We start from the raw sequence: 16,104 nt of genomic DNA on the forward strand, positions 1-16,104 counted from the left end.
ACTTTAAATCTCAATCTGTTTATTAAAATGTTTCAAACATTACAAAGTAAATGCTCCAAAAATGTTGTGGTAACAAAAATAAGAAGGAACATATAGGTGAACATCTCCTATAAGCAGAGAAGGGCACATTACGTAGTCATCAGTAGCAATTCTTATTCCTATAAAGCGCTCCCTATGAGCAGGTCAAACATCACAATAATAAGAGCACCCGTTATATAGCATGTGCAAGGTAAGAAACAGAACATATCAAGGCCTAACAGGGCCATACTTATGATAATAAAGGTGCCCCTAGCCTCAAAAAAGTGCCCCAAAGGCACCAATGAAGAATCAAAATCCACTAGGATAGAGCTGGATCATTAACTTAAACTTTAAAAATTATGTATAGTCAAAACATTTTATTTCTATTTAAATTTGGATGGGTTAGGACCCTGTCATGATCTTTCTGTTGCCTGTCCCAAATAGGTGGAATTCCCCTCTCTGTTTATCCTGGCAATCAGTGTCACTGAGCCAGAAATGGGACAGTAATGAGAAATCCATGCTTTTTACAGTTTTCACCAGAACAGGAGGTGAGAGCAAATTTTTCAGTGGGGACATGTGTTCTGGTGACAACTAAGTGAATTCCCTTCACTTCCTAGAGATGTCCTCTTCATCTTGCATCCATGGGAAAGGAAGAGAAATATCCCCAATGGGTAGGGCGTTTAATTTTTCCCTAATTTATCCAACATTTTTAAAAAAGGTACACACACTTTAACTGTTATCATATCATGATAGCTTACAGTTGCAATTTTTTGTAGCACAACAAAGGTGGTGCTGCGCTAATCCTCAATAAAGTGAAGACAAACTATATATCACTAATCAACAAAACAGTATGAAATGAAAAAATGAAGCAGGATATGTCCACAGATCTGTGGTCATGAATAAAATAATAACATAAACGATCCAAGTAAACGCACCCTAACTCAAAAATAGTGAACACACAAAGGAAACAGGTGCTGCACTACCCCAGTAAAATTGGTGAACAGATCTAAAACATATGAGAAAATACACAAGTAAATATTGAAAACATATAGAAGTGAGAACATAGCAGCAAAAACATGATCATAAAAATAACATAACCATGTTGTTTGTTCACTATTTTTGAGTTAGTGTGCATTTACTTGGACCGTTTATGTTGTTATTTTATTCATGACCACAGATCTGTGGACATATCCTGCTTCATTTTTTCATTTCATACTGTTTTGTTGATTAGTGCTATATAGTTTGCCTTCACTTTATTTAGGATTAGAGCAGCACCACCTTTGTTGTGCTGGTTTTCACTATCTGGTATATAGTTTGGTGCTAGCAGCCATTCCTGGTTTTGGGGATAGATTCATTTTTTTGGGGGTTTAGTGGTAGAGCAGGAGGTTTTCTGTGTTCTGCAATTTTTTGTACTTGTTCAATAATAAAATGTGCTAGTGTTGCTTTTACTATAAAAATAAACTGAAGCACATTAGGTTTATTTGATTTTATTTTATTTAGTGGTTACCAGCCAAGGAGGTAACCTGGTTACCAACCAGAGAGCAAAAAATTAATCAATTTGTCTTCCTCTGTGGTGCAATATACACATAGTGCACAGAAATTAAAAAATCCATTTAGTGTATGGGTAATAACATAACTGGTGCCATCAAGGCCTATAAAGTGGGGATCGAAAGTTTGGGCACCCCAGCTAAAAATTTGTATTAATCTGCATAAAGAAGCCAAAGAAAGATGGAAAAATCTCCAAAAGGCATCAAATTACAGATTAGACATTCTTATAATATGTCAACAAACGTTAGATTTTATTTCCATCATTTACACTTTCAAAATAACAGAAAACAAAAAAATGGCGTCTGCAAAAGTTTGGGCCCCCTGCAGAATTTACAGCATGCACTGCCCCCTTTGCCAAGCTGAGACCTGCCAGTGTCATGGATTGTTCTCAATCATCGTCTGGGAAGACCAGGTGATGTCAATCTCAAAGGTTTTAAATGCCCAGACTCATCTGACCTTGCCCCAACAATCAGCACCATGGGTTCTTCTAAGCAGTTGTCTAGAAAACTGAAACTGAAAATAGTTGACGCTCACAAAGCTGGAGAAGGCTACAAGAAGATAGCAAAGCGTTTTCAGATGTCAATATCCTCTGTTCGGAATGTAATTAAGAAATGGCAGTCATCAGGAACAGTGGAAGTTAAAGCAAGATCTGGAAGACCAAGAAAAATATCAGACAGAACAGCTCGCAGGATTGTGAGAAAAACAATTCAAAACCCACGTTTGACTGCACGATCCCTCCAGAAAGATCTGGCAGACACTGGAGTTGTGGTACACTATTCCACTATAAAGAGATACTTGTACAAATATGGTCTTCATGGAAGAGTCATCAGAAGAAAACCTCTTCTACGTCCTCACCACAAAAATCATAGTTTGAACTTTGCAAATGAACATATAGACAAGCCTGATGCATTTTGGAAACAAGTTCTGTGGACCCATGAGGTTAAAATTGAACTTTTTGGCCAGAATGAGCAAAGGTACGTTTGGAGAAGAAGGGGCACATAATTTAATGAAAAGAACCTCTGTCCAACTGTTAAGCATGGGGTTGGATCAATCATGCTTTGGGGTTGTGTTGCAGCCAGTGGCACAGGGAACATCTCACGAGTAGAAGGAAAAATGGATTCAATAAAATGTCAGCAAATTTTGGATTGTAACTTGATGCCATCTGTGAAAAAGCTGAAGTTAAAGAGAGGATGGCTTCTACAAATGGATAATGATCCTAAACACACCTCGAAATCCACGGGGGATTACATCAAGAGGCGTAAACTGAAGGTTTTGCCATGGCCTTCACAATCTCCTGACCTCAACATAATTGAAAATCTATGGATAGACCTTAAAAGAGCAGTGCGTGACAGACAGCCCAGAAATCTCAAAGAACTGGAAGACTTTTGTAAGGAAGAATGGGCAAAGATACCTCAAACAAGAATTGAAAGACTCTTGGCTGGCTACAAAAAGCGTTTACAAGCTGTGATACTTGCCAAAGGGGGCAGTACAAGATATTAACTCTGCAGGGTGCCCAAACTTTTGCAGACGCCATTTTTTTGTTTTCTGTTATTTTGAAAGTGTAAATGATGGAAATAAAATCTAACTTTTGTTGACATATTATAAGAATGTCTAATCTGTAATTTGATGCCTTTTGGAGATTTTTCCATCTTTCCTTGGCTTCTTTATGCACATTAATAAAAATTTTTAGCTGGGGTGCCCAAACTTTCGATCCCCACTGTAACTATTTACTGGTTTTACCAAATATCACTACAACTTTACTTTTACTGAAGTTTTCGTTTTTTTTTACCCTACTCCCCCACAATGTTTTCTCCATGGAAAAATACCTGTAGGCCTGCGCAGATTTTTCTTCAAGACATCTGGGCCCTGTGTTTGCTGCATTCCACATTCATTTCAATGGATGGGTCTCAACTCAATCTCCCACATTAAGTATAGATACATCCAGTTTTCTTTGCTTTTGCTGACACTTTCTCATTGACTTGAATGTGCTATGTGTGGTGTCTTTTCACAGAAGGAATATAAAAAAAAAACATTTTTTATTCTGATGTAATTCTTATTTTTTTCCTAGGGAGTAGCCACTGCTTTAATAAAGGCTTTAAATGATGTAGGCTGTTTAAAGCCTAAGTATCCATTTCTAAGTGTGAAACGATCTGCTCTGTTGTATATCGCTTATCACCTAAAAGGTAAGTAAAATCTGAGAGGGTGGATTATTTTTATTTTACATTTGATAGGGCTTTGTAGTGTGCCAGTTACTTTCATACACCCCTTTCGAATAACTTCACACCAGGCAGAACAACGGTTCAAAAGCTTTACTGATTAAACTCAGCATAACAGCTTAAACAGAACAGTAAGTCCCTCCCTAACTGACTATCTGTGGCTGCCCCAGCATATCAATATAGGTAGAGTCCAGTGTTGCCAGTGTCATGTGACCGCTGTGACCAATCAAAGCAGATCACATGTCGATTGTATACAATGGATGGCTTCATGTCATGCCATTCATTTAAAATATAAATGCCATTCATTGTATACAATTGTGTTGTTAGCTGTGACTGGTCAAGGCAATCACATGATACAGACGGGGACAATCACAGCCCATCTGTATTATGTGATCAGCTTTACCCAATCATAGCTAATCATAACAAAAGAATGAATCAGTTTTATTCAGTAACAATGATTGCAAATATCAATGAAATACATTGGTATTAGCAATCATAATGTGTTAAAAAAAAAAATCCTGATCACTTGCCCAGAGTAGTTCAGTGTTACTATGGTAAAATTGTATTGCTTTGGTCACAGTGTGCTGAAAAATAAAATAGTCAAAAAAAGAAAAAAATTAAATAAAAAATAAAAAAAAATAATAGAAATATTTGAAAACAAAATACAACTTAAATTATTCAATTATTATTATTATTTTCACCAAAGAAATGTAGCAGAATACATTTTCACCTAAATGTATTTAGAAATGTTATTTATTTGCAACATTTTAGAACAGAAACGAAAAAAAGTGTGTTTTTTTTCAAAAGTTTAAGGTGTTTTTTGTTTTATTTAGCAAAAAATAAAAAACTCAGTGGTGATTAAATACCACCAAAAGAAAGCTCTATTTGTGTGAAAAAATTGATACAAATTTCATATAGGTACAGTGTTGCATGACCATGCAATTGTCATTCATAGTGCGACAGCACTGAAAGGTGAAAATTGGCCTGGGCAGGAAGGGGGTATAAGTGCCCGGTATTGAAGTGGTTAAAGATAGGCAACAATTCTACGTTCCCATTTTCAGTAGGCATACCATATATATAGTGATACCCTCTAATACAGGGGTGTCAAACTGGCGGCCTTCCAGCTGTTGCGGAACTATCATGCCTCTGCCTTTGGGAGCCATGTTTGTAACTGTCAGCCTTGCAATGCCTCATGGAACTTGTAGTTTAGCAACAGCTGGAGGGCCACCAGTTTAACACCCCTGCCCTAATAGGATGCAGTTATTTTGCACACGAGAATTTCCAGCAATACAACAGTAGCCCAAGCAGCTAATCAGAAATTGTGGCCTAACGTTGTGACTAGAGTAAATTGAAATTCGCTCATTCTTCGCTGTTGGATAATCAATCGCAGTCTTATTGGGAGTCTCACATATCAACTTTTTAAAAAGACCAGTTTGTGTTGCCCCTGGCAACCAAAAAGTTGATTTGTTAAACATGGTTTTGTCTTCACCAAATGTAAACACCAACAGAGTCTTTGTGTTTGTAGCATACAATTCAAGTAATTCAGATTATATACGGAAGAAATACAAGAAGAAGATGGAAAAATTTGTGGAGTGTTGTGATCTGATTACTTATCTGGGAGACAAGATGACTCGCAAATATAAAGAACCTCAGAGAAGACCTGTTGATTTTGACTTCAAAATGCAGTCTTTTCTTTCACTGAAAAATGTGGATCCAACATGTATTTAACAAGTGATTTTTCCAGTGTATGGAAACATAATACATGTATATTTAAAATATGTTAAATAAATCTCTGATGAATAGTGTGGCATATTAATACAATTGTAAAAGTCTCTGTTCACTTTTAAATAAATTAATGTTTCGTAATTTGTATTCTTGATTCCTCAAACTATACTGCACACACAAATGTATAAACCAAGGGACATGGGGCATCATGTTGATGAGTAACAGATGAACCTTGCTGGCCATAACAGACACATTTGCTGAAGTAGTCCTTTGGTGAATTCCCCCTACTCACCTGAGTCAAGCCCATCCTGTAACATACTTACCTTCAGCCCCAATCTAGTAATGTTCACTGTGCAGCTCAGTAAAGCACAGCCTTCTCAAAGAAAACCTACAGCAGTCTCCTCGTCACACTGTATATGCTCACTATGGCCCTATTCGATTTCGAGGATGGCCATACTTATGGTGAACTCCAACAGCCCTGCACAGTGTGGCCATCCTACAGAGATGAATGAGTCTTTGCTGGTTTTTTTGCTTTCCTCTGAATCAACTGTGAGTGTAGGATTATAACTTTTTTTCTTTATATGGTTGAACTGGATGGACTTTTATCTTTTTTCAGCCAGACTAACTATGTAACTATGAGTCTGTCTACTCCTTTTCATTCATTTTGTGCATAGTTGTCTGCCCAAGTCAAAATAAAGCCCATTCTTCCAGTGCTAAACCCCACTGCCTGCTGGAACTTCTGTGGGCAGTATAGGCCATCAAGCCAAGTTCACTCCAGGATGCAACTGTAAGCTCAGTTCAACTTACAAATAGCTTTTATGGAAATGCTGACAAAGAAGGTACAAATTACATCCAGAGTGAACGTACTAAAATAAAGGGAAAAGTACGTTTACAAATGTCAAAATTGTGCACAGTACAAATACATTGAAAAAGCATACTGTCAGGGTAGAATGCTAGACTATATCAGCAACCAATACAATCTTCTACTGCACCTAAGGCTACCCAGATACATTCAGGACTATGTAATTGAGTACTGACACATGAACCAGAAAGTTCAGAAAATACCTCCCAGAAAAATGTTTGAGCACCGGTTTGACTAAGACTAAAGAATGTGTTTGTGTACCGGTGCCTGAAAGCAAATCACAAACACACATCTCTGTGTGTTATAAGCAAAATGAGTGCCCCAAAGTATTGCAGGGTCTGATCAATGATTAGCCAGAAAAACAAGAGGAAACCACCACCTACAACTTGAACCACAAACACTCAAATATCATGGAGTCAAAAAATTGCTTGATTCAGTGGGGTTGATTTACTAAGGCTACATTCACACTAGCGTTGTGTGCAGGTAGCAGAGAGGCGTTTGGGAAGCGTTTTTACAGCTTTCCAAATGCCTCTGTCAATTCTGCACATTGCAGCACATGGTGCTGTTTTAACGGGAGCGTTTGCGTCGCGGCAAAACGGACGCCTCTGGTCGAGTCAGGAGGCGTTGAAGCCTCCTGTTCTAGTCTATGGTGCCGCTCCGCAAACGCCCGGCCGGCGTTTGCGGTGCGGTTGCGGAGTGGTAACACCATTCAAACTTCATTATAGGCGTTTCTCAGGTGTTTTTAACGCTCGGCAAATGCCTAGCAACCGCCGCTAAACCACGCATGCGGCGTTTTCGGAGCGTTTGCCAAGCGTTAAAAAACGCTCCGCAAACTCCGGACCAACGCTTGCCAAACGCTATAGGGGCGTTTGGCAAGTGTTGGTAAAACAGCCAAGTATGAACAAGCCGTAAAACTGAAGAGTTCAAAATCTGGTGCAGATGTGCATGGTAGCCAATCAGCTACTAACTTCAGCTTGTTCAATTAAGCTTTGACAAGAAAACCTGGAAGCTAGTTGGTTTCTATGCAGAGCTGCACCAGATTTTTCACTAGTAAATTAACCCCTAAAGGTTTTATTGGAAACAGCACATGCATAGGCAACAGGTGGCACCGCTGACCTTTTTTGACTGGATTCATGTGTAACAACCCTTTGTCAGGGCTAAGATATAACACAGTTCACGCAACCCTTAGTCACATGACCAATACATAAAACCAATGTATTACTAGCATATTGTAGCACAGAAAAAAAAGTAAAATCAATTTTATAAAAAATGAATATATATATATACACAATAAATATACAGTGATGCTGTATCCTAAAAGCATGGCATTACAATACACTATGGATATCAGAGAAAACACTTAATCCAGCTGAAACCAATGTTTATAGTCTTTGCATCCATACGCTCCTTTCTATATAAGTTTTTTCTTTTCACTCCAATGCTTTTTCCAAAAATCCTATATCTATACATATAAATGAAAACCAATGTACAAAAGGACCAATATGATTTACAAAACATTTCACTACATTGGATACTAAATGCTTCCTTCTTCCAGTGTTCATTAGAGGATAAAGAAGTCTATTATTCAAAATGTGGGTATAGCCACCTTATTTAGTGGGTTTGGACATTATGCAAATTTCAAAGGGCACAGTTAGTCTTCAAGAACCACCAAATTTGGTATTTCACTGCAACTGCCCTGCCACTTCCGAGTGAATGACAGTTACGGCAGCAGCCATAATGGGTTCACTGGTCTACACTGTTTGTGATCTTGCTGCTCGTATGGTGGACCCCTACATGTGGAGATTCACCAAATCAGATTTATCTCGTCCCAGTGTAAGACTGGACATCAATCTTACTGGCTGTCACTGATCGCTTGTGGCTGTTTACATAATGGCAATGTTTTGTCCCTGGGAAGTGTTTTCTTAGTTACATCATTTATAAGGTTGAATAAAGACTCAGGTCCATCCAGGGAGTGTGTGTGTTCTTTAATAATTCCCATAGCCCTGTATAGTCTGCTTTCTTAGGAAGAAATTTAAACATTTTATGAAGTTGTCAACACTCCCAGCTAGCACCACACCACTTTCTGCTGGAAAGAGTTTCAAAAATAGTTTCAGTGGTCTCCATACCACAGCCCAAGGGCCAATGTGGCCCTTTGCTTGCCATTATCTGGCCTTTGGGGCAGTATTTCTTCCACTTATACAAGTCACTATTCCTCCCACCGATACCAAAGATGAAGCAGTCTTTCTCCCACTGACAACAATGGGGCATTCTTCCTTCCATTCATACCGATGGGGCACTGCTCCCACTGACACAAAGCTCTATTCCTCAAACTGACACCAGCAATTTGGATTCTTCTTCCCACAGACACCAGTGACGGGGCCTTATTCTTCCCATTGATATCAATAATGGGGCACTATTCGACTATTAGCAATGATAGGGTACTGTTCCTTTCACTAATACTAATGATGGGGCACTATTCCTCCCACTGACACCAACAATGGGGCACTATTCTTCCCAGTAATACCAATGATGGGGCATTGGTTACATTCACTGACACTGGACATTTTCTGCTCCCAGTGGGCAAAGTCCGGCCTCCCTAAAGTCTGAAGAACAGTAAATGGACCCTTTGGGAAGACTGGAAACCATCTCTAGACCAATAGTAAATAAATTAAACAGCATTGGTACACAACTTACAAATTTATACCTGGCCACTTTATCATCTGTACCCGTTCATGTAACCACTTTCCTATCCAAGTACATACTGTACATTTTCATCAACTTCAACAAACCATATTTTATAAAATAAATTAAATTCTTACTGTAAGTGTTTTCATTTCTGTACTGTTGCACTGGGTCTTTTAAGTTACACTGGCACTCCTTAGCCATTTTCCCCCAACATTATAGTGCCTTACTCCAGGGCCCCTCTTTTGGCTTCTTCTTTGGCATCTTTCATTAAGCTGGGTACTTCACAGGAAGTAGGCAGGCTCTATAAAGTCTCTCTTACTGTAGACTCCATGCTGCATGTCACACACAACCTCTCTGCAAGACTCTGTTTTTCAGCCTTATCTGCCAAGATATTAGTGAGTACTGACAGCCTAGTACCTTTCCAAGGGTCAATGGATCAATAATCCTTTTTCACCTGTACACTACCCCTCTGCTTAGAAGGGACCAGCAGTAGAGCTCGCTATTGGGCATTTTAATCTTGAAGGGACATTGCTTGCATCCTTGTGACCTATTGTTCCTTAATTTTGGCCATAAGACTGTGTACTCCTTGCATTATGTCTGACTCCACCGCCGGGCATTCCTGAGGTGATGGCAGCAATTTCCACCTCCCAAGTGGCACTGAATTCTAAGATCGAGACGGTTCAGTTGGATGTTGGGTTGCTCCGCCAGGGCCTTGATAAGATCATTTCCTGGCTCACCACTGCTGAACAGTGGGTTGGACATATGGAGGATGCGGTGGGGGAACATCCAGCCTCCCTCCACTCCCTTCAAACAAAGATTAGAGGCCTGGAGTATAGGGCAGAAGACGCAGAGAAGACAAAATAACCTGCAGATCGTGGGGCTCCCGGAAGGCACAGAAGGTAAGAATCCCCCAGTTTTTGTGGGAGAACTGCTGAGATTAGAGATGAGCGAAGTATTCAAAAATTCGATTCGACTGATTCGGCGAATTCGTGGAAAAATTCCGATTCGAGTCGAATATATTCGCTGCGAATTTAACTTATAAAAGGGTGTTTCTAGGCTTCAGAGAGCCTTTATATTAGTGCAGAACACTGTACCTTTAATTTAAATGCCCTTGGAGTCTGCTGGGGAAGAGAAATAATACTGACAGTCAGTATGACATGCAGATGAGTGCCGTCGATCTTAGAATCACCGCACACTTCACTCATTTGGGCAGTCACGGGGCCAAAACCAGAGTGTGGAGCCACAGTGTGGCGGTGGAGGCAGCAGCAATGGGAGGCCATACAGCACCCTATGACAAAAATGGAAACCACCAGCAGTGTGAGGAGACCTGAAAGTGGCACATGGCAGAGTGTGGCGATGGAGACAGCAGCAATGGGAGGCCGTACAGGGACCCATGACACACTCTGGACCTGGCAGCAGCATGAGGAGGTGGTACAGGGGCCCATGACAGATTACGGGCCTGGCAGCAGCATGAGGAATCGGTACGGGGGCCCATGACACACTCTGGACCTGGCAGCAGCATGAGGAGGCGGTACAGGGGCGCATGACAGATTACGAGCCTGGCAGCAGCAACTTGGACAGGAGGACGTTCAGCTTCTGCACCGTCGGGTGCGTGCTCGCAAACTGTTGTCTCTTGGAAACGGATTCCAAGAAAGACTGCTGACGGAATCCGTGAAGAGGAGTAGCAGGAGAAGGAGCATCTGAACGAGCGGAATATGCCAACAAGCGACAACAGGGGCCCATGACAGATTACGGGCCTGGCAGCAGCATGAGGAGTCGGTACGGGGGCCCATGGCAGATTAGGGGCCTGGCAGCAGCTATGGGAGGCCCGTAATCTGCCAGCACCCTATGACAAAAAATGGAACACACCAGCAGTGTGAGGAGACCTGAAAGTGGCACATGGCAGAGTGTGGCGATGGAGACAGCAGCAATGGGAGGCCGTACAGGGACCCATGAGAGACTCTGGACCTGGCAGCAGCATGAGGAGGCGGTATAGGGGCCCATGGCAGATTAGGGGCCTGGCAGCAGCTATGGGAGGCCCGTAATCTGCCAGCACCCTATGACAAAAAATGGAACACACCAGCAGTGTGAGGAGACCTGAAAGTGGCACATGGCAGAGTGTGGCGATGGAGACAGCAGCAATGGGAGGCCATACAGGGACCCATGAGAGACTCTGGACTTGGCAGCAGCATGAGGAGGCGGTATAGGGGCCCATGGCAGATTAGGGGCCTGGCAGCAGCTATGGGAGGCCCGTAATCTGCCAGCACCCTATGACAAAAAATGGAACACACCAGCAGTGTGAGGAGACCTGAAAGTGGCACATGTTTGGGGCATGATTCATGGCGGATTTAGTCAGTTGTGTCAGGAACTGGTGGTTTGAAATCCAGACTAATCCACGCCTGATTCATTTTCACAAACGTGAGTCTCTCCACACTTTGGGTGGACAGTCGTGTCCTCCGCGGAGTTACAATACCTCCTGCCGCACTAAACACGCGCTCCGATGCCACGCTACTGGCCGGGCATGACAGCCTTTCAAGGGCAAATTCAGCTAGTTGGGGCCAAAGGTCAAGTTTCGTTGCCCAGTAGTCAAGGGGATTGTCTACCTCGGTTGGCAGGGTGCTGTCCAAGTAGGCCTAAGCCTGTTGTTTGAGGTCCTGCTCCAGGTCCACCTGATGCTGCTGCTGCTGCGGCTGGTTAGTAGTTTCCTCACTGCGCTGGTGAAGAAAGCTACTCATCATCGACTGCAGACTGAGGCAGCCGCTGCTGGTGGAGCTGCCACTGCTCCTACCACCCCACCCCTCCCCTGCTGCCATGGCAGCAGAACGCGAGCGCACAGGGCCCACAGTGTCTGAGGATGGACGTTGGCGCAGAAAGGCAGAGACCAGCTGACTACATAGGTGGTTTTTATAGTACGTTATTTTGGCCTCCCTCTCAGCAGGTGTGAAAAAGGCCACCATTTTTGAACGGTAGCGAGGGTCCAACAAGGTGGACAGCCAAAAGTCATCCCTCTGTCTGATGGTTATTATTCGGCTGTCGCTACGCAAGCAAGCGAGCATACTATGGGCCATTTGTGCCAAGGAATGCGAGGGACTCCCTGCCTCCATCTCCACAGCATACTGCCACGGTGCGTCTGGGTCCTCTGTCTCCTCCTCCTCCTCCTCTACCAGATGCTCCTGCTCCTCCACTCCTGTCCGCTGAGTGGAAAAACCACCCATTTCACTCAATAATTCCTGAGCACCAATGTCCTCCTCTACCTCCTCCTCTTCTTCCTGTCCTGCCCCCACAGGGGTCATGTGGCGTTGAGATCTGTGCGCCACGTCTACCGCACCCTGACCAGCCATTGTTAACAGCATTTGTTCCAGGACGTGCAACAGAGGAATGACGTCGTTCATCCCATAGTCCTGCCGACTCACGAATAGCGTGGCCTCCTCAAAGGGCCTGAGCAAGCGCAGGTGTCACGCATGAGCTGCCAATGGCTGACATCTAAGTTACACAGGGAGTACCTTTATCCGCTTGTAACATCAGGAAATCTGTGATGGTCTTTCGCAGTTCGTAAAGGCGGTCTAACATATGTAGGGTTGAATTCCACCTTGTTGCAACGTCACAGCATGAGGAGTCGGTACGGGGGCCCATGGCAGATTACGGGCCTGGCAGCAGCAATGGGAGGCCCGTAATCTGCCAGCACCCTATGACAAAAAATGTAACACACCAGCAGTGTGAGGAGATCTGAAAGTGGCACATGGCAGAGTGTGGCGATGGAGACAGCAGCAATGGGAGGCCGTACAGGGACCCATGAAAGACTCTGGACCTGGAGGCAGCATGAGGAGGCGGTATAGGGGCCCATGGCAGATTAGGGGCCTGGCAGCAGCTATAGGAGGCCCGTAATCTGCCAGCACCCTATGACAAAAAATGGAACACACCAGCAGTGTGAGGAGACCTGAAAGTGGCACATGGCAGAGTGTGGCGATGGAGACAGCAGCAATGGGAGGCCGTACAGGGACCCATGAGAGACTCTGGACTTGGCAGCAGCATGAGGAGGCGGTATAGGGGCCCATGGCAGATTGGGGGCCTGGCAGAAGCTATAGGAGGCCCGTAATCTGCCAGCACCCTATGTCAAAAAATGGAACACACCAGCAGTGTGAGGAGACCTGAAAGTGGCACATGGCAGAGTGTGGCGATGGAGACAGCAGCAATGGGAGGCCGTACAGGGACCCATGAGAGACTCTGGACTTGGCAGCAGCATGAGGAGGCGGTATAGGGGCCCATGGCAGATTAGGGGCCTGGCAGCAGCTATAGGAGGCCCGTAATCTGCCAGCACCCTATGACAAAAAATGGAACACACCAGCAGTGTGAGGAGACCTGAAAGTGGCACATGGCATGAGACACTGTGGACCTGGCAGCAGCATGAGGAGGCGGTACAGGGGCCCATGGCAGATTAGGGGCCTGGCAGCAGCTATGGGAGGCCCGTAATCTGCCAGCACCCTATGTCAAAAAATGGAACACACCAGCAGTGTGAGGAGACCTGAAAGTGGCACATGGCAGAGTGTGGCGATGGAGACAGCAGCAATGGGAGGCCGTACAGGGACCCATGAGAGACTCTGGACTTGGCAGCAGCATGCGGAGGCGGTATAGGGGCCCATGGCAGATTAGGGGCCTGGCAGCAGCTATAGGAGGCCCGTAATCTGCCAGCACCCTATGACAAAAAATGGAACACACCAGCAGTGTGAGGAGACCTGAAAGTGGCACATGGCATGAGACACTGTGGACCTGGCAGCAGCATGAGGAGGCGGTACAGGGGCCCATGGCAGATTAGGGGCCTGGCAGCAGCTATGGGAGGCCCGTAATCTGCCAGCACCCTATGTCAAAAAATGGAACACACCAGCACTGTGAGGAGACCTGAAAGTGGCACATGGCAGAGTGTGGCGATGGAGACAGCAGCAATGGGAGGCCGTACAGGGACCCATGAGAGACTCTGGACCTGGCAGCAGCATGAGGAGGCGCTACAGGGGCCCATGGCAGATTAGGGGCCTGGCAGCAGCTATGGGAGGCCCGTAATCTGCCAGCACCCTATGTCAAAAAATGGAACACACCAGCAGTGTGAGGAGACCTGAAAGTGGCACATGGCAGAGTGTGGCGATGGAGACAGCAGCAATGGGAGGCCGTACAGGGACCCATGAGAGACTCTGGACTTGGCAGCAGCATGAGGAGGCGGTATAGGGGCCCATGGCAGATTAGGGGCCTGGCAGCAGCTATAGGAGGCCCGTAATCTGCCAGCACCCTATGACAAAAATTGGAACACACCAGCAGTGTGAGGAGACCTGAAAGTGGCACATGGCATGAGACACTGTGGACCTGGCAGCAGCATGAGGAGGCGGTACAGGGGCCCATGGCAGATTAGGGGCCTGGCAGCAGCTATGGGAGGCCCGTAATCTGCCAGCACCCTATGTCAAAAAATGGAACACACCAGCAGTGTGAGGAGACCTGAAAGTGGCACATGACAGAGTGTGGCGATGGAGACAGCAGCAATGGGAGGCTGTACAGGGGCCCATGAGAGACTCTGGACCTGGCAGCAGCATGAGGAGGCGGTACAGGGGCCCATGGCAGATTAGGGGCCTGGCAGCAGCTATGGGAGGCCCGTAATCTGCCAGCACCCTATGACAAAAAATGGAACACACCAGCAGTGTGAGGAGACCTGAAAGTGGCACATGACATGAGACACTGTGGACCTGGCAGCAGCATGAGGAGGCGGTACAGGGGCCCATGGCAGATTAGGGGCCTGGCAGCAGCTATGGGAGGCCCGTAATCTGCCAGCACCCTATGACAAAAAATGGAACACACCAGCAGTGTGAAGAGACCTGAAAGTGGCACATGGCAGAGTGTGGCGATGGAGACAGCAGCAATGGGAGGCCGTACAGGGACCCATGAGACACTCTGGACCTGGCAGCAGCATGAGGAGGCGGTATAGGGGCCCATGGCAGATTAGGGGTCTGGCAGCAGCTATAGGAGGCCCGTAATCTGCCAGCACCCTATGACAAAAAATGGAACACACCAGCAGTGTGAGGAGACCTGAAAGTGGCACATGGCATGAGACACTGTGGACCTGGCAGCAGCATGAGGAGGCGGTACAGGGGCCCATGGCAGATTAGGGGCCTGGCAGCAGCTATGGGAGGCCCGTAATCTGCCAGCACCCTATGACAAAAAATGGAACACACCAGCAGTGTGAGGAGACCTGAAAGTGGCACATGGCAGAGTGTGGCGATAAAGACAGCAACAATGGGAGGCCGTACAGGGACCCATGAGAGACTCTGGACCTGGCAGCAGCATGAGGAGGCGGTATAGGGGCCCATGGCAGATTAGGGGCCTGGCAGCAGCTATAGGAGGCCCGTAATCTGCCAGCACCCTATGACAAAAAATGGAACACACCAGCAGTGTGAGGAGACCTGAAAGTGGCACATGGCATGAGACACTGTGGACCTGGCAGCAGCATGAGGAGGCGGTACAGGGGCCCATGGCAGATTAGGGGCCTGGCAGCAGCTATGGGAGGCCCATAATCTGCCAGCACCCTATGTCAAAAAATGGAACACACCAGCAGTGTGAGGAGACCTGAAAGTGGCACATGGCAGAGTGTGGCGATGGAGACAGCAGCAATGGGAGGCCGTACAGGGACCCATGAGAGACTCTGGACCTGGCAGCAGCATGAGGAGGCGGTACAGGGGCCCATGGCAGATTAGGGGCCTGGCAGCAGCTATGGGAGGCCCGTAATCTGCCAGCACCCTATGACAAAAAATGGAACACACCAGCAGTGTGAGGAGACCTGAAAGTGGCACATGTTTGGGGCATGATTCATGGCGGATTTAGTCAGTTGTGTCAGGAACTGGTGGTTTGAAATCCAGACTAATCCACGCCTGATTCATTTTCACAAACGTGAGTCTCTCCACACTTTGGGTGGACAGTCGTGTCCTCCGCGGAGTTACAATACCTCCTGCCGCACTAAACACGCGCTCCGATGCCACGCTACTGGCCGGGCATGACAGCCTTTCAAGGGCAAAT

General features: G+C 45.6%; 1 protein-coding gene across 1 annotated transcript in view; it reads left to right on the forward strand.

Moving 5' to 3' along the window:
- Positions 1-5,648, forward strand: part of AK9 (adenylate kinase 9) — a 125,328-nt gene extending 119,680 nt beyond the window's left edge. The window contains exons 38-39 of the mRNA XM_089664724.1: positions 3,635-3,749; positions 5,308-5,648. Coding sequence (XP_089520850.1) covers positions 3,635-3,749; positions 5,308-5,510 — 318 coding nt within the window. The 3' untranslated portion in view covers positions 5,511-5,648. The remainder of the gene's footprint in view (positions 1-3,634; positions 3,750-5,307) is intronic.
- The last annotated feature ends 10,456 nt before the right edge of the window (positions 5,649-16,104 follow it).

The sequence above is a fragment of the Staurois parvus genome, unplaced genomic scaffold (genome assembly GCF_062004578.1).
Source record: "Staurois parvus isolate SC_StPar_1 unplaced genomic scaffold, SC_StPar_1.0 ptg000048l, whole genome shotgun sequence".
In the NCBI taxonomy this organism is placed as follows: domain Eukaryota; kingdom Metazoa; phylum Chordata; class Amphibia; order Anura; family Ranidae; genus Staurois; species Staurois parvus.